Below are 24,614 nucleotides of genomic sequence, written 5' to 3' on the forward strand. Positions count from 1 at the left end.
CCGTACTGTATCTCTTGTTAAGGAAGCCTTCTAAGCAGTAGTTAAATAATAGCAAGACAAAGCAGACAAACTTCTGGCTTCTTCAAACTCTATTCTTTATTAAGAATTATTGTTAAAGACTCCACATGTAAAATGCGTAAGAATGTTCCTAATCTATTTTTTGCTGAAGTATTTTAGAAACCTCTGAATTTACAATACCCAGATAAGAAGTTATAATAGCCCCTTTAATGCTGGCTGCAGGTGTCAGTTCATTTTGTCTGTTATTTCTAGGAAGACAATATGCACAATGGAAAGAGCCCTCGCTACTGACAGGTCAAAGTAGCAACAGCCATAACAGAGCAGTGAGGGCACACAATCACCTTCCTGCACACTTGCCACTGTGACTGTGCACAGAACACAACTTTTGAATCTCATTAGATTCCAGGATCTGTGGCCTTGGTCACTATATACAGTATATAACATCCCCATAAGACTCTTAACCGTCTGGTGCTCAAAATGATAATTTTTAGGAAAAAACAAGAAAATATTTAGCACATTTTACAGTATGTGCTACAGGCACAAAGACGGGTGCAGACTTCACAGAACGGACAGGGCTCAGCCTCAGACAAAGCATCGTTCATTTCAAGTTAAAGACAGAATCTTCACAACAGCCCTACGATGACTAGTTCTTCCTCTACATGTAGCCCATATTCCCATCCCAAACACAACTCCTTCCAGTTAAAGCTGCTGTTCATGTCAGATAGTATCCTACACCATAACTACAGTGTTTCTGTGAGTGACTACAAGGAGAAACCGACTTTAAGCTGTTCCCATTCACAGTAATGTAGAGGACGCTGCTCTTTCATTTTAAGCTTGAGTCTTGCGTGGTCTAAACTCTACTGTTTAGGCATTTTCGGTAAACAAACATTAAGCTGGATTATTTACAAAGTTGGCATTCCACACATTCCATCTGCATCCTAAGGGGGAGCAGAGCCCTGATGACTGCCGAGCAAGAGGCAATCTAAGGACAGTACCTCGGCTACCCATTCCCAGGCTTCTATGCCTCCAGACCAACTGGAACGGCCCTGAGAAGGCTGAGGCCACCTGGAGACCCCTGTGACCTCCCTTCTAGGCGCTCTTCTCAGGGGCAAGGATTCAGCAGGTCTAAGCACCAGAGAAGCACACAGCTTTAAAAGTATCTACCTGGGCAAGGTCTGGGCTGTAAGACAGCAAGTATGCCTGTTTCTTCAAAGGCATTCTCAACACTGAATGCCTGGTTATATTCCGGGGCTGCCATTTAAGAGAAGGGATAAGCAGCAGCAACCCCCATCTCTGTTCAACAGTTAAAGACCTCACATAGGAAGATCAGCAGCAGTGCCTCGGCAAATGACTGCTTTCTGCATGAACGTGCACCGGGACTTGTCCGGTACAGATCCTGGAACTCTCCCACAGAAAGCGGCCAGCTCTCACTTTTCCCCTCCGCAAAATCATCTGAAACTGATGGAATGTCAATTTCTGGGGGATGAAAATCCTGTAGAAGTCTATAACTAAGGGCAGAAGTCAACAGAGCAATGCCTTTTTAATGGCAGCCGACAGTCTCCTCGGAAACTCAGATTTAATGTACGGCATATGCGCTCCTGGCTTTGGGAGAAGAAGTACAATCCACAAGACCTAAGCACAGTTTACTGGGCTTTTGAAGAAATAATGACAATGTTTAAAGATAAGTAAAATAAAATAAGCAATCTTCATACAGTCTTAAAAAAAAATCGACTATTTTATCATCTGAGAGAAAACAAAGCCTTCCAGAAGGTGCATATCTGGACTGGAAAAACCATTGTCATATGAATCTCCACAAGTTAACTTTGTAAACACTGCACTCCCTGCTTCCTCATACAGCACCCTACACAAAGTGCCCAGCCACATGCGCCCATGTGAGGCGTGACTTATCTAGTCCAGAGAAGGCCTATGATCTAGGGAAAAACAGTTCACTGAACCTAGGAACTTTTCAATTTACACACCAGAAACACTTCCTAAGATGCTATGCATCCTGTCTGACCATTCAGGCGCCCCACTGAGACACCCAGAGTCCATCAGCTCCTGCCACAAGCAGCCTTACCACACACTCTCCTCCCAGCTGCAGCCATGCTGGTGCCTACAACCAGAAAACGTTTCTCTCCACGTCCGCTTCAATGTGTTATTACCACCCTATCTCCTTTCTGATTACAACTGGGAGCAAATACCACCTCCCAAAGTCTCCACCTCCCAAACATGGTTCACTTTTTATCTTCTCAATTATGGTTAAAAACAAAAAAAACTATCAGTTTTGAGTCTCTCTGCTGTGAATCAGTCATTTACAATCCTTCTGATGTACTGAAGGTAAACTGGTCCAACCTCCAATCTGCCTCTGCAATCTGGTTCTTCTCTGGGTACCAATATATCCCTTCCAGCCCACATGGTCTTCGTTGAGCTTCTCCCCTCTTGCTGATTCTGGCAGTGGCCTCCCACAAGCTGACCTTCTGAAACTACCTTTCCACCTCTACCTCCTTTGTTTTCCTTGAAAACAATCAAATCTGGCCAGAGTACATACTTGGAGAAATCAGACCCTAAGAACTCAAGTCCAAATCCCTAAACAGAAGGATGAGATTGACAATCTGATCCTACCCATGTCCTCAAAAATCCCTTATGACCCATCAGCAAGCACCTTCCATGCCAACTTCTACAGAGAAGAAAACAAAAAGGAAAGAACTTGGTGTTGGTCCTATTTGCCTGTGGGTTCAGTCAAAAACACCACGGGTGGGGAGAAAATGTTCAGCAGCTACACACCACTGTCCCTGAAAAGCACAGCCAAGCACAGCAGGCCTAAGAGCACCCCAAGTAAATACCCAAGGGGTATTTAAAATGTACATATTTCAGAGTCTGACACCACCGATGCGGGGGCCTGCAGGAGCCCTGCCCACACACCAACACACTGCTACACGGTGTACATACTACACAGTCTGACACCACGATGTGGGTGCCTGCAGGAGCGCTGCCTGCACACTGACATGCCACTACAAGGGGTATGGAACACCAGCGAACTGGCAAACTGGCAGGCACTGCTCTCTATGGGACATCTGCTTCACAACAGCTTTAAACCCAGGCTGGGTCCTGATACTCTGAGCACAGCGTTCACGACAGACACTATTCCTGCTGTGCTGACATCCTCACATTTTCCCAGCTGAGTCTTTCCATCTTCATGAACACACCCAGCTTGCTGAACAATGGTGCAAAGGCTCCTCTTCCTGTTTGTAAATGAAGTACTGGGTAGCAAACCACCAAATCTGACCTTCAATACTTTACTCAGAACTTCTCTTCGGGAGTTAGGAACATTCTTTGCTTACATCTTCTCACTTCAACTAATCTATGTTTTTCCATAAGCCTATCTAAAACAAACCAACAAAAAGTGAACTTGGTAGAGGAAGTCCTTAATATCACCTACCAAGATTATTCCAACAATAGAGGAGACACCATTACTGAGGAGCAGATGCTGGGTGATTCATTCAACAATTAATGACTTACTCTCACAAATAAGCATGGAAATTTCTAAAAAGGAAAGCAAAGACTGAAATCGGTGAAGGCCAAAGGTGTACTGTGCTGCAATGGACTCCCACCGCGTGCATCCTCTGCCGACTGACAGAGCTTCAGCTGGTTTGGGAAGAAGCAAAAAACAGTCAGTGAAGCAGCAGCCACACAAGCGTGAGGATCTGTACTTGGTCCCCAGGCACAGAGAGGACGCCTGTAAATCCCAGGGACAAGGAAGCAGACACAGGAGGGTCCCTGGGAACTGTGGGGAGCTGTTTAGCCAAACCAGCAAGCTCCAGATTCGGTGAGAGACTTTGCCTCAGAAGGGAAGGGAGGCAATGCAGGAAGACATTTGAGGTCAGCCTCTGTGCCCCTCCCCCATGGAGTGAAGACAGACATTATCAATGTTAAACTAAACATATATAACAGTAAACAGCTAATTTTACACATGACAAGTAAGTTTCCTAAACTGAAGCTGCTGTTCCTCCCGAGATGAGTCCATAAAGCGCCTTCAGGTTTACCTTTCAGGACTCTAGCTCCAAGGACCGAACTGTAACTAGTGACTCAAATGACTTATTGCTTAGCACCGTTAAAAATCTTCTGAAAAATCTTTCCCTAAAGTGACCTTTGGGAGCGGCTGATCTGTTTCGCCTGAGAAAGCTTCTAACTATTTCACAGATAATAACACATGACTGTAAAATAAAACTAAGAAACAGTCCCACATATGGCCTGGAATGCTAACATGTCCACACAACCAGGCAGTTTATACAGTGTGATATTTATCAAGACAACAACAGCAAACAAACAAGGACATGCTTTCACCACAAAGACTCCAAAAGCCAAAGCATCAGCCCCTGACTCCAACACACTGAAGAGTGGCAATTATGAAAACAGAAACCAGTTCTGTCTAAAGCCAAATGGTGTTCTGAAAGAGTTTTGCTGCAGTGACCTAGACCATCAACAGGTGGCACAGCAACCCACAGCTGGGGAGGGGGCTGTCTGCCCACCAGCCACCCAACAGAAGATTAACACAGAAACTTAATAGCAAGAGAACAAGTAGTTTGCATTCTTGAAAAATGAGCAATTGACTTAAACAGAAACTCTTTGAAACCAATACAAACATCTAGTAATTATATGAAAAATGTCCAATATTGTGAGCCATTAAGGAAATACAAGTTAAAACTACATTGAGGACATGGGTCTGGTGGCACCTCCAATTCCGGTGCTCAGAAGGCAGGAACAGGAAGAACGTTGTGATTTTGAAGCCAGCCTGTTGTATATAGCAAACTCCAGTCAAGTCAGGGCTACACAGTAAAACCCTAGTTGATAAAGTTAAAATAAACCTGCCCTGAAATTGTAACTCACCCAAGTCAGAATGGCTATTACTCAAAAGACAAAAAATAACAAATCCTGGTGACAACATGGAGAAAAGGAGTCTTTCTGTGCATTTGGGGGAATAGACATCGATACAGCTACTGTTGAAGTATGAGGTTCCTAAAAAGACAACTGTCAGATGATCCAGCCTGTGGTCATTTACCCAAAGAAAAAGAAATCAATCAGCCAAACACACACACACACACACACACACACACACACACACACACCCCAAAAGGTAGGTAGACGGGTGGGCCACACAGCAATTACTGAAATGCTGCTCCCAACAGAGTGCCAAACCCCTCAGTCTTATCAAGAAATAAATGCATGAATAAAACACAGTATATGTATGCTTTGCAGCATTATTTAGCCTTAAATAAAATGATGCCAGCTGTAGGTAGCAGGCAAACCTAACAACCGTCACGGTGAATGAAATCAAGCAGAGTCAGAGGCATAGGTATTACATAGGTTTTCTCTCACACGCAGAAAAAAAAAAAAAAAAAAAAAAAAAAAAAAAAAAAAAAAAAAAAACCAAAACAAAAGTGACAATGACCTGAAGGCAAAAGAAAGAAAGACGGGAGGGGAAGGGAAAGAGAGGGTGAAGGTAGAACAGTCGTGGGCAATGCACACAACACATACATATGAAAAGTACCAGAAGCCTAAGAATTTGTACAGCTAATGTACATTAATAATAACTTTAAAATGCGCTGGGCAAAAGTGTGGCAACGAAGCCAGTGGGTAAAGGTGATGTCGAAGTGAGAATCAAGACTCAAGTCAAATTCTGGAGGTGAGTGGGGTAAGGAGAGAATGGGGTGACAGACCTACCAGGAGGAGCAGTGGCTGCCAGTCTATACAAACAGGTCATCACTCAGGCTCCAGGGACACTGGAACAAAAACTCCTGTCCCAAATGCAGTAGACAGCAGACCTGGTTCCCGAGAGATAGAGGGTACAAAGAGGAACCTATACAAACTGTCATATGGGCATCCTTTTAAAAAACCAGCTTTCCCTTTAGCCTACAGCCTGGCCCACTACCACCAAGTTCTGAGCTCACATATAAGCTCTTGACACTCCTCAGTGCGCTATTCTGAGACAGGAGCAGTGAAAATCATCACCATTCATTTGAAGATCTATAACAGGAAAAACACGGACCAAAGCAAACAGCAAAACTGAGCCCATAAAATAAGACAATATAAAGCCCCCCTTTAATTTAAAGCAAATTAAAACTAATTTGTCTTTTAAAGAGAGAAATGTGTACCATACCTGTGAAATAAAATTAGCACTCTCAGAAAGAAACACTAGGAACATCAAAAGCTCCTCAAACTATAGCTATGACAGCAGGTTTATTTTCCCACTCAGGCATAAGGGCTAGAAGTCAAAGACCTTGCCCAGAAAAGAGAGAGAGTGACAGGAAATAAATAGAAAAGTTACATAAGTCCACAGGATAAAGCAGAGGGAAAGAAAGAACAACAACTAAAAGGCAATGGAGATGAACAATATAGCCTATGGAACAAAGAAGCCACACCAGGGCATCCATTGCCAAACTCAGAATGAGAGAGAGAAAGAGAAGATCCTTAAAGCTCAGAAGAATAAAGAACCAGAAGTCAGAACAGCACCTGCCATCTCAGCAGCAGAAACAAGATAGCAGGAAATGGAGCAATTCACGTCAGCTTTCCAAGAGAAAACACCCAAAACGGATGTCCGCTATGGCACATGCTTCCCGGTGGCTGCCACGAAGTCTTGTTCAAAGAGCAGCATCCTCCTCTCATAGCAGTCTGTTCAGAAAGGGGATGGGGACTATAAACGATGAAAAGAATTGATTGTAGGCAGAGAAAAACATTTACTTAGTGTAAGACTTGAAAAGAATAACGCAGTACCAACTCGGCATCCATGAATGTTTGCTATCACAAGCAGCACAGCTCCTTGGTAATTAGATTCAAACTCAAGTACAACATTCAGAAACAGGATTCTGTGTCCACAGTAAGAAACCAAACAGAATAACAAAACAGTGAGAAGAAAATGTGCGGGGATACTGGTGGCATGCAGCCGCTTCAGAGCAAACTGCTTCTAGAGCAGTCTCTGGGTTCCCTCCTACTCCAGATTACACTGTGCCTGCCGGAGGAAAAAAGGTCAAAAGCAAGTCCAAATGGTGGAAACGGAGCCTGCATGTCTCAATTCACAGACAACTATTTATAGAAAATTAGCAAGTATTTACTTTCCACTACCCAGGTTCGACCCACTAATGCTAAATCTATCTTGGGCACTTAGAGGACAAAGTTCCCAGGATGACTATAGCCTAAGACTTAAAATAAGTACAACTCGCCAATATGGGGTCCATGTCACTAGACCTACTTCTGATAGACACTACAAAATAAGAGCCCGAGTAAGAACCATCTTCCATACATGCACTATTTGGGTTCTTTACTACTAGCGACAAACTTTCCCACAATCGTTATGCTAATGACAACAATGTGCTATCCCAAGACCATGCTCATTTCAGAACCAGCTTTACTCTTTGTAATATGGCCATCCTAATGGGATAGAGGTTAATCACCAACCACAACACTCCATCAATCTCAGTCTTCAACATCCACTCGAAGAGAATGAGATCAGGGGCTGGGAGTGCAGGTAGTGGTAGAGTGCTTGCCCAGTGTGCATGCAGAAGTCCTAGGTTTAACCCTTAGCAGAAGAGTAAGGAAGGCAAGAAGAGTGGTTGGAGGGAGACAGGAAATTACTTGAAATCCGCCTGTCAATAACATCTTATCTCACCACATGTATCGCAACATTACAGAACTAGGATATACAGTAAACCTAAATACCATCAACAGACAATGGATAAAGACAACATGATGCATTTTATAAACATGTGTTACATCAGTATTTTGACTTAACTTCTATTGCTATGGAGTACTATTCAAACACAGCAAAGGATGAGTACCAACATTTGTGACAGGATAAAGGCAGCTAGAGGACACTGTTCTATGATATAAACAAGCCAGGCCCAGAAGACACCGCACACAATCGCTTGTGGAATTGTTAAGTATCTCACGGAAGTTGAGAGTAAAGTAGCAATTATTGGAGATTGAGGAGACTATGGGGAAGGCTGGCTAACAGCTACAATGGCAGGAGGACAAAGTTTTGGTTTAAGGCAGTGGCTATGAGCTGACCATTACCATTTATACACAAACCAAAAAACCCACATCACACTGTAGTTCATAATATGTATGACTACCATGTGTCTATCAAAGCTACAGATAGAAACTAGGCAAAATAGCAACTTAGTCAAGGATCAAGGACACTGAAACGTACTACAAGCCTGAGCAATGGGAAGCTCCTCATGTCCCATTGCTTTCCCCACTCACTTACCTCTCCTCCCTCCTCGTCCAGCCCTTATGAGATGAAAGCACATTTCAGAACTTTCCCTGGACATTCGGAAATCCACTCAGGTCCACCATACATAGGACTGGAGCAGCAAAGTCATCACTCCAAAGACCACAGAGGTGTTTACAACCTCTCTTTTCCCTGAGACAGGGTAGTACTATGCAGCCCTGGCTGGCCTAGAACTCACAGATCCAGCTACCTCTGCCCCCTGAATGCTGCAACTAAAGTGTACACCTCCATACCTTGCTAAGCTGGTGCTTAGAATCTTAACTCACCAAAGCTGCCTCAGTGTAGACGCTATTGTATTTTAATAAATAAAGCTGGCCTGAAGATCAGAGAGTAAAACAGCCCCACTGGTCAGCCTTACAGACCAGGCAGTGGTAACACACATCTTTAATCCCAGTAGCCACACTAGTTGCCATAGAAACCAGGCGGTGCATGCCTTTAATTCCAGCCCTAGAGAGGAATATAAGACGGGAGGAAACAGCTCACATACAGTCTCATTCGGAGATTCCTGGAGGCAGGACTGCCATTTTTGAACTGAGGTAAAGGTAAGAAGAGTTAGTGGCTGGCTGCTTCGTTGCTATAGGAACACACTCCACTCCTTCAGCATTTAAGAGACAGTGCTGTAGGAGCTCCTTCTGCTCCTTCAGCCAATAGCCTTTAAGATACCAGCCCACTTGGGCATGGTCTCTTATACTATAAGTGCAGCTGTAAAGCCTGGGGTCGGCTCTTGCTTCAGGCTCTCACTTCCAGCTGCTAGACTCTGTTCCTATTTTCCACTCCTGCAGAGAACTCTTATCTAGGACAGTGATCTGTAAGTCTCCTCTAAATAAATAACTCTTTATTATTCACCTGAACAAGTGTGAGATTATTATTACTTCGTAATTTCTGCCATCACTTTGTTTTACTAACCTTCAGGATGAACCCCAATTTCTGTCTCTGAGTTTTTATTAATCAAGTTTCAGGCTATCCACCATTACTCCTCAAGGTCCTGACACCACACGTTACAAACTACATCCCATCACAGCCATTTCTGTGGACCAAATTTTGAACTGTCATCATCACCTGGATTTCCACTTTCCAAGATGCAGAAATGATAGGTTTAAGATAGGAATGATTCAAACCCCCTTCCACACTACTTTTATGACTCCACTTGGCCCCTGAGTTCTATCAACAGGGTTATGATAGCAGTAACTTCCATATAGAATATCATTATGAAACTAAAGAATTCAAACCTTTAGTTAGGTTGTGGGAAAACAGGAATTGTAACAGGATCTGAAAGAATTCTTAATTCTACAGGGTGTTCTTTCTCCATCTCAGTATTTTAACAGCCTGTTAGATTTTAAGTGTCTGATGTAGTGACTATCCCCATGCAGTCCTACCTGTCTGTTGCATTTTAACCAAGTGTCTGATGCAGTGATTCCCTGCCATGCAGAGTCTTACCTGTCTGGCTTTGGGGTTCTTCCCAGCAGAACTGTTCTCATTTGTACCATCCATTCCTCGAAGAACACTGATGAAATCCTTCTTGGAAACAGTTGACATCAACTTAGCTTGCTTCCTGATGGAGCCTCCTGCTTCCTTAACCTTTTCACCAACATTCTTTTGGTGTTTCTGAACAGCATTGAATAACTGCACCACACCCCTGGAATGCAAAATATCAGAGCAAAGTAACACAGACAAGCATAGCAGAATACCGTCTTACTATGACAATCTAGGAAAAGGCAAGCGCTCTCAGGAAGCAAATATTCTAATTTACTCTCGAAAGCTAACGCTGAGCTGAACTGACTCATCGGTCTGCTTGGTCAACAATGCAGTCTTTCAGGTAGGAAGCTGGCTTTACTTCTACTTTAAAGCACATTGAATCCACAAGTGAATGGTCTTAATATGTCAATAAGCTGAATTTTCACATAGTTATTTTAAAATAACAATGGTTAAGGAGCTATTGAAAACTGAGGTTTTTTTTTTTTTTTTCAAACCAAAAGAGCAGTGTCTCAATTTCCAGGAATCCTCACAGGCTGGGAATAACAGATAAGTCAAGGAAGACTCTGCACCCCACTGTGTAACCCCCACAGACCAGAAAATGACCAGAGTAACCCATCAACTAGAAGTTGACTATCACTCCACTAAACAGAACCGCTATGTTTTCTAAGGAGCAATTCAGTGCTGCCTCCTGTGAAGCCGTCCCCAATTCTCCAACTCCCACGGTTGCCACTATAGCAGAAAACATCCCATTCTCCAAAGACACGTGATCACACAGAAGACACCATCTCCTCTTCAGCTCTAGATATGCAAAGTGGCAAATGCTTGGCGCTCATGCTGGGGTGAGGGATTAGAGGGGAAAGGCCAAGGTAAAACTGGCATAATGTGTGGCACATCATCCTGTTCATACAATGTAAGAAAACAAACCCAGCACGATGCGTTCAGACAGGCACTAGAGAAAGACGCAACCAGTGGTCTGAAAACACAATCCCCACAACTATAAAAATGATGACCTGAGCAGATGCAGACCAAATACACACTTAGCATACTACAGTTCTGCCTCATGACACCTCCAATGTCTTTGGTGAAATTTAGTGTCCAAGAGCAGCCTTGGATGCGCGTCACTCGGCTCAGGGAAGGCAGAGCTTGGGGATCAGTCTGAAAGGTGGATCACTAGCAGAGCTTTTGCTTTCGTGGAGCTGTTTTAAAGGCAGAAGCACTGTCTTACCTCGTTGCAATCCGCTGAAGGTTCCTCTCTGTCTCTTTGTCTTGGACAACATCTGGCTTCACTCTGCACAGCATCTCCCACTCCCGCTTCTTATCAAGCTGTGTTAAATACAGTTATGTGAAAGGATATTAGGCATTTTTGAAAGAGCAGGCAACTTTGATATGCCGTTCTGTGAAAGGAGAAAGGTAATCGACCACCCAACTCTGTGTGTTGTGTTTTTCACCACAGTTTTAGGGGCTCAGCTCCGACGTGCTGTGGTCAGCACTCAGCATGTCATGTGAGAAGCAGTCTTTAAGAGGACTCCTGGAGTCAGGCTCTGAAGAACTGCTAACACATACAGCCAGGCAGTGCAAGGCAGGGTGAGCCAGCCACCCTGATGCCACAGCCCATCATCAGTGGGATGCACAAAACCACACTGCCCACTCCGGTAAGGACAAGAAGCTTCCTGTTCCCTTTAGAGTGGACTCACCAACTAGATATCCACATGTTGTCTCATGATTGTCTCTTTCTCTTTGTATAAAAAGCACTTAAATCTTTTTCTCCTCCCCAGGCACATCCAACAATGCTCTCATCACATACAGTCGTTTAGTCCCAAACTCAAAGGAGCTCATTTCCTACCACCATGCAAATACAGAGGGGAGCTGGAAAAAGGAAGCTCCACAGACAACCCTCAGGCTAGGGTAAAATGGCCTCCGAGCAACGTCCTGGTCCCGCATGCCTGATTTGACAGACTGACTGTTCAGGTCTGTTTCCCTAGATGACATATACTGAGCAGATGAACTACTGGCCTGGGGACCACTAAGCATCTACACTGAGAACAGTGGAAAATTCTGGCTTTTCTCTACCCCCCTCTTTTTCTGAAGTAAGCACATGGCTAAGGCCAGGTGACGGTGACACATATTTTTAATCCCAGTACTCAGGAGGCAGGGACAGGCAGATCTCTATGAGTTCAAGGACAGCCTATCTAAAAGGTGAGCCTCAGAAAAACAACACAAAAAAACAATAACAGAACTTGGCTGCTAACACTCCAGATCTGACAACACAGACTGGCCCAGCTCCTTTAGAACACGGCTAACACTCCAGATCTGACAACACAGACTGGCCCAGCTCCTTTAGAACACGGCTAACACTGCAGATCTGACAACACAGACTAGCCCAGCTCCTTCAGAACACGGCTGACACTGCAGATCTGACAACACATTAGAAAAGGCATTCTTCCCGTGGTGCATTTCAAAGTTAGCAGGCTCATTACCACACTAAGTGAGAGGCAAAACCTTAGCAAGTCACAGGACATTGCTACCTGACTTCTCCAGGGAGACAGTCCCGCCACTGCTGCCACAGCAAGTGTGCTTCCATGCACTCCGTGCCCAGCACATCTCCAGCACTCAGAGCTGACCTATGCGTTCCACTTAGCTTGAAATTCTTGCCCTCCCTGGAATCTGGAGACTAGAGGTAATTACATTTGTAAAACCACTTCCAACCTTTGCCAGTTAATAAACAAATATCCAAATTTCAATGGAGAAGCTTTCTTAAGGTTTAGAGACAAAGCTTCTCTTCAGTACAAAGGATTCTCAGTAAGAGCACAGTTGTCTGTCGAGAGCAAGGCCACAAGAGTCCAGCTTTTAAGTGGAGTAACCTACAGGAACAAGGAAGTGCCAGACAAAAAGCAACATTAACTCATGCCTCCTTCTTTCATCTGTATGGAAACTACTCCTAAAAAGTACTTCAATACTTCAGTACAAATATGGAAAGGTTTTTCTTCATTCGAAACTACTTATTTTTATAACCAAATATTTTTGACATACTGATACTTATAGTACAAAGAACACGAAAACCTCACCATAGCTTCTTTTATACTGTATAACAGCTAACTTATATGCAAATTTAGGTTTTTAGTCAAGCTTAGACTAACTTTATCAGCAGTGATTGACTAGAGTAAGAATTCAGTTTGCCAGCAGAAAACCATTTCGGAAGTACACACTACTAAGTACTCAGATTTACACAGTAGAGCTTGCTCCATGGCCCACACAAGACGGTGTTTCTGACTTAACCCTGTTTACCCACCCCACTCAAGAAGCCCTTAAAGCTGAATGCTTCTGGGACAGACTCCAAAGCCAGCACAGACAAGCAGGTGGACAGACCTGCTTCCTTTTTTCCAACCTCTCCTGCTTTAGCTTCTCCTTCTCCTTCTCCAGCTCTTTGTTTTTGGTGAGGATGGTGGGTTTACTTTTAGGAGTCTTTTTGTTAAGGATTTTGGCCATGGCATCTGCCCAGCCAGAATTAGTCCCAGCACTTGGCTCTGCAGCATCTTCATTTTCCTCCTCACAGGACTCCACATTGTCCTCGCTGTCGGCTTCTGCTGCGCTATCATCTGAGGACTGGCCCATTTCTGCGTCACAGCTTTCTACCGAACCTAAAAGTAAAAGGAAGTTGAGCTTTAGTGCCCCGGGCAGAGCACTGGCAGGTCCTCTGAAGGCCCGTGTCTGCAGCTCTATGAGGAGCACCAGGATCCCCCAGGCTGCTAACAGCAGCAGACAGCAGCCCACAGCGCTGACAGGGAGGTCAGAGTGCCTTCAGGAGCAGGTGGCGGAGACAAATCCAACAGTTGCTCACTTCGCACCAGTGGGGAAGGTGGGAGACCAGGAGGTCCAATGCCGAGTGCTCTCAAGACAGAACCCAGCTGAGCTCTACACTACTGAAGAGACTAACAAAGGTTATTTTTAAGAACTGAAGTATTAGTTGGGCAGTGGTGGTGCACGCCTCTAATCCCAGTTGCAGGTGGATCTCTGAGTTTCAAGGCCAGTCTGGTCTACAGAACAAGTTCCAGGACAGCCAGCACTGTATACATCCTTTCTTAAAAAAAGGGGACAAGATTAAGAAAAAACGAGAAAACAACTAAAATATTAATTCGTTAAGAAAAACATTTTAGTGCAGATTCCATTTTTCTAAAAAATTTGCCACACACATTAAAATTCTGAACTTTTGTCCAGAAAAATACTAAAAACACCTGATTTTTTTAAAAGGAGGATATAGCAATAAAACTCTGACTCTCACATTTTGGTGGCTGGGGAGACCAGCAGTGCTGAGCAACAGTGGACACATCAGCCTCCGAGGAGACCGACCACATTCCTACGGGTGTAGCAGAATTCACCAGAACACAGACTGTGGGCAAACTAGCTCCTCAGAGAGCCCAGGCAGCAGTGGTCAGAGGGTCAGAGGACTAGCAGCAACAGCAGCACAGAAGGGTTTGGCTGGGAAAGCTTGCCGAGCAGCTGGGGTACTGGAAGCTTAGCAGGCAGCATGGTGTGCAGGCAGCTACAAGGCCCAGAGCACTTCACAGAGTCCCAGTGTCTTCTTCCAGAATCCCATGGAATCCACTGGAAAACACTTCAAAGGGACCTGCGACGTTTTCTAATAAGAGCTAATAAAGGCAGCTGAGAATTCTCAGAGAGGAAACTCAGTGACAGCAGCTGCCTTAGAGAAACATGAGCTTCCCACTGCTCCCCTTAATACCATCTGACACCCCTCATGGAGGCAGAGCCTTCCAACCACAGAGTGTAAGCTACAAATCAGCCAAACAGCTGACTAGATCTTTTACCCAGGGACTGACTATAATACACGGCCTTTAGGTACTAATTTTAAATAATACAGGTTAGGCATCCAAAAATCCAAAATCCTAAACACTGCAATATGAAATTTTGAAGTGCCATATTGATGAACTGAATTGGATTTGGGAGCATTTCCTTGGATTGCCCAATTACAGACGAGGACGAGCCGCTAGCAAAGTCTACATAGGGCAGTAAAATCAGCACAGTGAAAACTACACAGTCAAGTGCCAAACAACTTCTCCCCAGAAGCATCTCGTGTGCGCTCTCTCTCCCTCTCCCTCTCTCTCCAGCTTTAACCAACACTATCTGGGACATTAGAATTAAAAAAAAAAAAAAAAAAAAGGCTTTCCCAACTCCTAGAAAATATCCAAAATAACCAAAGTACAACACTGACATCTAGTGTTCCTTCTGATGGATCTGTGCAAAGGCAGCAATGAGCCACACTGTGAAAGGCAGAAAGAAGTCTTTCCATGATGCAAGCCATTGCAGCTCACTACTTGCTCAGAGTAATACAGGACGGATGGACACACACACACACACACACACACACACACACACACACACACACCTGTAAAAAGTCTATAGCAATATTTTATACAACCTGAACTCACCCTACCAATGGAAAGAATTCCAGAAGAATTTGGAAAAGTGGTGTTTTTGTTTTTCAGCACTTGAAAGCCTTTATTGGGGATGAGGAAAATCACATGCAGCAGAGACACAGAAAAAGACAGGGAACACAGGAAGCCAAGAAATCCCTATTTTATTTTTTTAAGCTCAGATTTAGCAAGTGAGTCCAGCATTTGGTACTAACGGAAATAACATTCTGTATAAATAAATAAAAAATATAACAATGTAGTAAGATCTGCCAACACACATACACGACATAATTTCCTTATAGGATACTGAAGAACAATTATTATGAGAACTAGAACTAAACGAATAAACCAACAAACTCTTCATTTTCAACTGTATACTGACACAGATTCTGCTAATTTTTCACTAACCAATCTTTGGCAGCAGAAAGTAAACACAGCTGTCTAACGCATGACTAGAAATCACTAGACATGTATAAAATTCTCTCCACGTCCTATATTACTTTTAAAAGTGACTACTGAGTTTTACTTTAAAATTATGAAAACAAGAAAGACCTGCAGAGGATGCTTACTGCAAATAATGACAAAAATTCCAACAACAGCAATGCTCTACCGGTCACCCACAAGATATCGCATACTTCAAGTATGTCCAGCTTGACCGAGGAACTCAATTCTTCAGCTCTCACCACCTTAAATGCAATATAATTGCAGACTGAAGAAGACACGGGCACTTCTCACCTTCTGCTTCTTCCAGACCCTCAGCAGCCACACAAACTTATCTACCTACCAGTTCTTCAGCCCAGAGGACTAGAGGCTGGCAGGCAAGTAAGAGTTTTCCTCAGGACCAAGACAAACCGTTAAGAGCACGCACACCCCTCATACATTTCTAGGCACTTCTGAATGAAGAACAAGGAAATAATGACACCCACCACTACCTTTCTCTCACCAAAGAACTCAAGTTCAGCAGATAAAGAAATGTTTGATAAAAGCTGTGAGTGTTTAAGAGAAAAGAATGAATGCTGGTGACTGGTGGTTGTGGGGAAAGTCCCACACAGTCAACACTGCTATAAACACCGTTCACCACTCACACAGGGCTGCTAGACACTTCGTTTCTTAGGTGTGCTGCTTTGCTATTTTAAGTAATTTTAACGAAAAAGACGGCTGCAGTTTGATGAAAGCACACGTTCTGCTAGGTTATTAGGTCTTAAATGCAGCTTTGTAGTTCATCAAAAATGAAGGGCTAGATTGTTATGAAGTCCGGTGTGAGAAGCGGACAGATATTTTTTACACATGGAAGCAAGACAATTTAGGGGTTTTCACTGTCTAGAAAGACATTATATTTTTGGTTGTGAGCCTAGCCTCTAATGGCTGAGCCATCTCTCCAGCCCTAGAATGACATTACCACCCACCTTATGACACAGTCAAAGGACACTTTCTCTGAGGAAGTATCTCTTCTCATCCTGGCTATGGAGGAGGCCAAGGACTTGGTCACCTGGGTTGACTGGAGTATAAGAGCTTTTCCCTAAGAGTACAAACAGCATTGAGCCTGAACCTCCTGTACTGACTCGACAATTTGAGTAATAAGTCAGTTAGTCCCACCTTCCTCAGCTAATAGTATCTGTTTTAATGTTTTGACCAAAGCTTAACAGAACTGATTTTTTAGGTTTTGTTGAAGAATCAAGTATATATTGTATTTGAAGCAATAAACTATCCACTTAATCTAGGCAGCTCAAGGAAAACTATATAGGGATGTCATCCTCCCTCCCTCTTACAGCAGCTGACATTCATATATTGTTTAAGATGCATACTGTAGCTGAGTCAAGCTGCATAAGGCTGAGGCAGGACGAATATCAAGTCAAAGCCACGGTGCTAAAGGAGCAAACAGGCCCTCAAATGGACTATGCAGTCACTCTTCAAGTGAAAAAGTACAAATAACCCAAAACACAGAAAATATGTTTACCGTCTTTAGCCATGAAGGGAACACGAATCAAAACTACAGTAAGATTCCAGATCACTCCAATCGGAATCTCATCAAAAGATGCTGGCACTGGAGAGGCCAGAGGTGGGAGAAGACATGGTCTGACACAGGAGGACCTTCAGTTAGAAGTCTCTGTGACACGCTGCAAGTCTAGGCTCATGAGATCCAATCTAAAACTATCAGTAGAAATAAAATTAATAACACCTATAAAAAATTAATATGAGGGTCCTTCAAAAAATTAAAAATTTTGCTTAAAATTTTTTTAAAGCCGTGCCATAAAAGGATGATTATTAATTCTCTACTACTAGAGATGTTATATCCTAAATAAAAGCATGTATTTTAATAACAAAAATTGAACTGTGATTTAGTTACATGACTTCCAGCACTCCCCAGAGGAACCAACGTCAGAGAAGAATGCACACACGTGTTCACCACAGTGCCACTCAGCCAAGTTCTGGTATCAGCCGAGGTGTCCATTGGTGGAAGAACAGAGATCTTTCCAATGTAGTGAATGAAAAAAAGTCTCCTGAGCACCACACATGCATCAGGTCTACGCTAAATCCTCAGATACTGCCGCTATCAAAGTCAACAATGTCTCCGTCTCAAGAGATCAGGAAGTTTTTGCAAACACCATATTTCCTAAAAGTACAGCTTTCTACCTTTCGTGTATAGCATGTCAAAAGAAATCACAACCAGAAGATAAAAATGTACAGCTCAAGACACGTAAGCCACACCCATGCTATCTGTGAGGCAATGCCACACAATTAAAAGAGGTTGCTTCAGATCCTCCCGGTAAGGTTCACCCTTAACCACTGTCATGCTCAGCTGAAAAGTCAAATCTGTCTGAACCAGGTTCCTGACAGATGGGCTGGTTCAACTTAACCATGTGCCTGTAACCTGCTCACCACTCCTGAGGCCTCAGCCTTTATAGCTTTTCAGTTATTGTCATCTGAAATCTTGGTGAGAGTTCTATAAAAATCTTTCCAGAAAGACTGAATTCACAAGAGGAAAACAACCATTTCTTAGGTTAAATATCAAATTCCGAGTCACACCAAAGAAGGTGCATTAACCAATAACTATTACCAATTTATAAGACAAGGGCCCTTTATTATTCTTTACCACTGTCACAGAGATGGCTTAAATGCCAAAAAAGAACTCAATGGAGAGCAGTAAACTCAGAGGGAGAGCTCTTAGCTAGCAATCATGAGGTTTGATACCAAACATCACACACAGAAAAAACACAGAAAAGTTGGGGTTTTTTGGGGGGGAGGGTAGAGGGTTAAGTACATTTTCTGCTCTTCAGAGGACCTGAGTTCGGTTCCCTGTAACTCCAGCTCCAAGGAATCTAATGCCTCTGGCCTCCATGTTTGTACACATAACCCCATGTTGGCATACACACACATAAATAAAAATATTGAAAAAGCATGTAATTTAAAAATGAGAACGACAAATCTAAAGAAAGCGGAGCATTAAGCCACCAAGCGAACGTGACAAGGAGCACAGTGATGTATTAGAAACATAAGGAGAAATATCCAGTGGCTCCGAGACTCAAGCCAACGATAAAGCAGGTGGACATGCAAGCGTTTGAAGAGTACTGTAGGCAGGACAAACAAAAGGCGGAGAAACTCCAGCATGCCGGTACGTCCCATGTGTCAAGCAACCAGTATGAACAGAAAACAGTAACTACCAAGCAGCAGAGAGGCAGATGAGAAGAGACAAGCCACATCGTAAAAGCTGAAAATGCGGGAAGTTACTTTCGGATGTGAAGCCATTCCGGATGACTGACACGAACAAACACACGTGGGATTGTGAGTTATCAGTTACTACACAGGAGCAGTAACTAGGGCGTAGGAAGCACATGTCTGCTCTTCCTTCTAAACTCAGAAGCTGGTGACAACGCCGGAAGGTTAAACGCAACAGCTAGGGCAGACACATAATGGTGAAAGACCTCCCAAAGCACAGCTTCCTTTCACTCTCAAACTGGTACTTCTGTTTCTCTCCTTACCATTTACTCTTCTTCACTGAATACTATCTTGTCTCCAACTCCCAAAGGCTTCCTTCCATGTCCCCGCTACACTGTAATAGTATTTCTTCCGTCTTGGGGCCTTGTGCTCCTCGCTCTCTGAGCATATCCCACCCCCGTTGCTTCAACTGAGAGCCTGCTTTTCCAGCTTTCCTCCTGTTAAGTTTCTCGTTGGCACAAGCAGTTCCTTCCATCTTAGCAACAGCTGCCTGAGTGGAAACACAAAACTAAACATGACAGCAAGGCGTCTCTGAACAGCAGGGCTCCTCACCCAACTTCACTCGTCCCACACACGCAACGCGAAGAAATGAAGCCCTTGCCTTGGGGAGTTCAGCCCGACCTTCTCAGCAGGCAAAGCTCCGCCCGACCGTGTTACCTTCCCCGTCAGAAGAGTCTTTGAGCTCATCTTCCAGATTCGAGATTTCAGCCTTGGCTACCAGCTTCATCTTTCGCTTTTTCTTCAGGGAACGCTTCAGCTTTTTCCCCGCGCTCACACGTGAGTCTTGAATGGTCGCAGCCATCTTGACCCGCCGGAAGTGCCGTCTGATAATTCAGTACGGGTTGCAACGAACGGAACTTCCTCCCCTAGTCCCGGTGTTAGAAAGTTCCGGAACACCGATGTCCAGCCTGAAGTTCCGGGGTTGGAACCTCGGGTGTAAACGGAGAAACGTCTCAATCCGCAGGTGTTCTCACGCAAAGGCGAAGTCGGTTCCAGCTCTCACCCCTGCCCCACCGGTGGCCTGCTGAAGTCGGACTCGATCCTGCCCGCTCTCCTTCCTGGCGGCTCCTCCAGCCCGTTCCGATTTCTCTCCCACTGGGCTCCCTGAGTTAGAAACCTCATTCCCAGTCTTGAGACCAGCTGTGAATGAATGAGTAACAATGCAATTACAGAATCAGAAGGCAAATTTGACTTTCACGCGTTTAGGTGTTTTTTTTTTTTTTTTCGGACCAAGCATGTTCTAATGAGTGTTCCAAAGCTCAGTGCTCATGCGCTGCCCGGGTAAAAGGGATGAGCCACGCCCTAGTCCTACCTAGCACCTTCCATAAACTGCAAAACAGCTTTGTAGTGCCTAATATAGGAGCGACAGTAGGAGTATCCTCCTAAGTTAAGTCTCTTTTTTCTTTTTATTGAGCTATATATTTTTTTCTGCTCCCCTCCCTTCCTCGCTCCCCCCCTTCTGCCCTCTCCCATGATCCCCACCCTCCCAATTTACTCAGGAGATCTTGACTTTTTTCTACTTCCCATGTAGATTAGACCCATGTATGTCTTTTTTAGGGTCCTAGGTTCTCTGGCATTGTGAATTGTAGGCTGATTTTTCTTTGCTTTATGTCTAAAAGCCACTTATGAGTAAATACACATTATATTTGTCTTTCTGGGTATGGGTTACCTCACTCAATATGATGTTTTCTAGATCCATCCATTTGCCAGCAAATTTCAAGATGTCATTAATTTTTCCCCGCTGTGTAGTGCTCCATTGTGTAAATGTACCACATCTTCTTTATCCATTCTTCGGTTGAGAAGCATTTATGTTGTTTTCAGGTTCTGGTTATGACAAACAATGCTGCTATGAACATAGTTGAGCACATGTCCTTGTGGTATGATTGAGCATCCTTTGGGTATATACCCAAAAGTGGTATTGCTGGCTCTTGATGTAGGTTGTTTCCTAATTTTCTGAGAACTCGCCATGCTGATTTCCAAAGTGGCTATATCAGTTTGTATTCCCACCAGCGATGCAGGAGTGTTCCCTTTATCCCACATCCTCTCCAGCATAAGCTGTCATCAGTGTTTCTGATCTTGGCCATTCTTACAGGCCATTCTTATAGGATCTCTTAAATCCTATCTAATACATCCATTAAACTAAACTCAGTCTCCACCCTTTCTTCCAAAGTCTAAACTGTAAGGAATTTGTTTTGTGAGTTGTTGGATCTCTACCATATCCCAATCCCTACCCCAAAACTCACCAGTGTTATTAAAGGACTCATCACCTAAAATACATCCCAGCCCCTGCCTATAGTGAATTAGTATTCCATCCAGGTTTTCCTTCCTCAGCTTATGTTTTTTTGCACCCAAATTTTCTTTTTAAAAAAAGAAAAGCAGGCTGGGTGGTGGTGGTGCATGCCTTTAATCCCAGAACTTGGGAGGCAGAGGCAGGCTAATCTCTGTAAATTCGAGGCCAACCTGGTCTCTTACAAGGGCTAGTTCCAGGACAGCTAGCACTGTAACACAAAGAGACCTTGTCTCAAAATGACAACAACAAGCAAAAAAAATCAAAAAACAAAAAAGAAAAGCAACAGAAATTATGAATCTTCATTTTGATGTATTTTGTTTGGTGCCTATGCAGGAAAAAAAATACATATTTTAACTTACTGAATCCAATTGGTACTGACTCTGCTCATGGACTGTAGCATGATTAATAAAAAACCCAGAGACAGATATTGGGGTCAGAAAAGCAAAACAACCAGCCACTGGCTCTTACCTCTACCTCAGTCTGAAATGGCCATCCTGCCTCCAGGAATCTCAGAATGAGACTGAATGAGAGCTGTCTCCTCCCGTTTTATAATCCTCTCTAGGACTGGGATTAAAGGCGTTCACTATTACTGCCCAGTTTCTGACAAACTAGGGTGGCTACTGGGATTAAAGGTGTGTGTTACCACTGCCTGGTCTGTAATACTGACCAGTGGGGCTGTTTTACTCTTTGATCTTCAGGCAGGCTTTATTTATTAAAATACAAATGAAATATCACTACAATGGACAACCTACCATTGGCCATAACCTTGAGGAAAAATGCCTCCCCACCCAGTCATCTGAGGGCAGGACCTCATTAGTTCCTCCCCCATCCATGAACTGAACCCACTTCTTTTTATTTTAGTCTTTACGCAGTGTCTCACAAGTTTCCCAGACTGGCCTTGAATTAACTCTGTAGCTCAGGCGGGTCTTGATTTTTACTATGTTCAGCCTTTACAGTAGTTGAGGTTTCAAGCCTGTGCCATTCAACCCAGCTTTAACATAAATATAATAGTTTCTATAAAAGATTGTTTATAATATATATTATATTGTTATGGGCTTGGTTACAGTTTAAATTACTTGGAAGAGAAAAAATAATTGGTTACACATTCAAATTTTTCTTCATTAAGGCAATATAAAGTGGAATCCAGGTTTTGTGTGTGGAAATCTGATTATCAGAATTGGATATAGTGGGAAGTAGCTGTATTACTTCCTTTAATTTTCATAATAAACCAATGAGCTAGTTGCTATTACTATTTCTGTTTCATAGATGAGGAAACCAAAGCTGAAAAGAAGTAATTGTTCAAAATCACTCTGTCCCGGAGTCAGCTTGGCCATTGACCTGCACAGCCTACTTACATTGTTGCGTCTCAAGACTTAGAAAGCATGAAATTAAAAAAAAAAAAAAAAAGCAATGAAAATTTCAGGTAGCACTGGAATTCACAAATTAGAAAAAAAAATTCTCTTATAATGAAAAGACTCAAGTAGAAATCCCCTGTCACTGGGACTACAAACCACTAAGGGTGGACCCCGTTAGTAGATGACCAACACATAACCAACTCAACGACATTTTTGGAGCTTTGTTTTTCTTTACAGCTCCTTTGTGTATATATTGTGGTTTCTAATTTTGTGCTTTCGTGAGATTTCCGTGTATGTGGAGGTAAGTGTCTCTTCATCTATGTGTGTGTGGAGGTGGGTGTCTCTTCATCTGCATGTGTGTGTGGAAGTGGGTGTCTCTTCATCTGCATGTGTGTGCAGAGGTGGGTGTCTCTTCATCTACATGTGTGTGTGGAGGTGGGTGTGTTGTTCTTCCTGCGGGGTTGGAGAGAAAACACGAGACGCATGGCGGTCCCACATGGGTAAACTTTAATGGGGGGGGGTGACGACAGGTGAGGGACGGGGGTGAAGAAGAGGTTTTATCATTCCTGGGAGTGGCTGGTTTCTTGCGTTCCTGGATCCCCTTCTTCTCCCTCCTTGCCCGCTCCCTATATGAAGCAGCTCTCGTCTCTCTGCATGAGCCCCTTCTTCACCCCATCACCAAACCTTTCCGGAGACTCCAACAGGCCCTTACCCAAGCCCCAGCTCTCCATCTTCCAGATTTAACCCGCCTCTTTTCTCTTTAAACCTGGATATTTCTTAATTCGGCTTGTTTTGATTTGGCTTGATTGGGAATTTTTGCGTCGTCAGAGAGCTCACTTAGGAAATATTCCTAACAGGGTGTCTCTTCATTTACATGTGTGTATGAAGGTGGCTGTCTCTTCTTCTGCATGTGTGTGCAGAGGTGGGTGTCTCTTCATCTGCATGTGTTTCTTGTGCTTTTTCTTTGGCTCTTTTTCTTCTGTTTGTTTGTTTTGTCCTATTTCGATGAATTTGTTTTCATTTTCTCTTATTTTCTCATTATTTTTTAGATGCCTGTTTTCTAATGAGAGAAAGAAAGAGTGTAGATTCGGGTAGGAGGAGAGGCAGGGAGGAGACAGGGGAGGAGAAACTGTAATCAGAATATATTGTATGAAAAAGTCTATTTTAAAAATATATTCTGTTCCAGAAACAGCTGGTGTCATCTGAAGACTGGGATAAACAAATGTGTTCCGGTCATCAGTGATTGGCTCTGAGCATGCCTCCCCTGCCAGTATGGACTCTCCCTCAGGAACCTAAGATCTCGGTCATGGTGTTGTATTACAGCAACAGATAGTGAGAAACTAATATGGTGCTTCCTTTAAGGTTCTGAGATCCACTAAGGAGTAACTAGAACTCCACCTTCATAAGTCAGGTGATTTTTTTTTTTTTAAGAAAAAGTGAGCTAAGTCTGTATTTCAAATCCTGTTTGTAAATCTCTTTCCGAGTCCTCAAACTTTATTTTGTTTTCTTTCGGGAAACAAGGTCTCATGCACCCCAGACCAACCGACCTCAAGCTTTCTGAGTAGCCAAAGATAATCTTGAATGTCAGATTTAGAACTCTGATTTTCCTGCCTCTACCTCCCAAGAGGTGAGATCACAGGCCTCTGTGCAACACTATGCCCAGTGTATACAGTGCTGGGAGTGGAACCCAAGGCTTCATCCACGCTAGGTGGGTGCTCTACCAACTGAGCCAGACAAATTTCTTTTTACAAAATACCAGGTTCCAAATCCTTTGAATCTTTACCAAGGATTACTTCCTATCATCATTAGTCTCTTTTTGTTGCTTTGGGTTTTTTTTAAAAGATTTATTTAAGTTTTATTGTATGCATGTGTTTGTACACATGAGTACTGTGCCCTCAGAGGCCAGAGGATGGTGTTCGGATCCCTGTAGCTGGAGTTATAGGCAGCTGTGAGCCACCCACATAGGTACTGGGAACTGAAGTCAGGAGCCACCCACATAGGTACTGGGAACTGAAGTCAGGAGCCACCCACATAGGTACTGGGAA

The 24,614-nt window shown here is 43.5% G+C and overlaps 1 protein-coding gene across 1 annotated transcript in view; it reads right to left on the bottom strand.

Moving 5' to 3' along the window:
• Positions 1-19,790, bottom strand: part of Rrp15 (ribosomal RNA processing 15 homolog) — a 29,696-nt gene extending 9,906 nt beyond the window's left edge. Inside the window, exons 1-4 of the mRNA XM_005348843.1 lie at positions 19,582-19,790; positions 13,145-13,416; positions 11,004-11,101; positions 9,740-9,938 (exon numbers count right to left, since the gene is read on the bottom strand). Of these exons, the coding sequence (XP_005348900.1) occupies positions 9,740-9,938; positions 11,004-11,101; positions 13,145-13,416; positions 19,582-19,726 (714 nt within the window). The 5' untranslated portion in view covers positions 19,727-19,790. The remainder of the gene's footprint in view (positions 1-9,739; positions 9,939-11,003; positions 11,102-13,144; positions 13,417-19,581) is intronic.
• Between the last annotated feature and the right edge of the window lie 4,824 nt (positions 19,791-24,614).

Source organism: Microtus ochrogaster, chromosome 6, assembly GCF_000317375.1.
Source record: "Microtus ochrogaster isolate Prairie Vole_2 chromosome 6, MicOch1.0, whole genome shotgun sequence".
Taxonomy (NCBI): Eukaryota; Metazoa; Chordata; class Mammalia; order Rodentia; family Cricetidae; genus Microtus; species Microtus ochrogaster.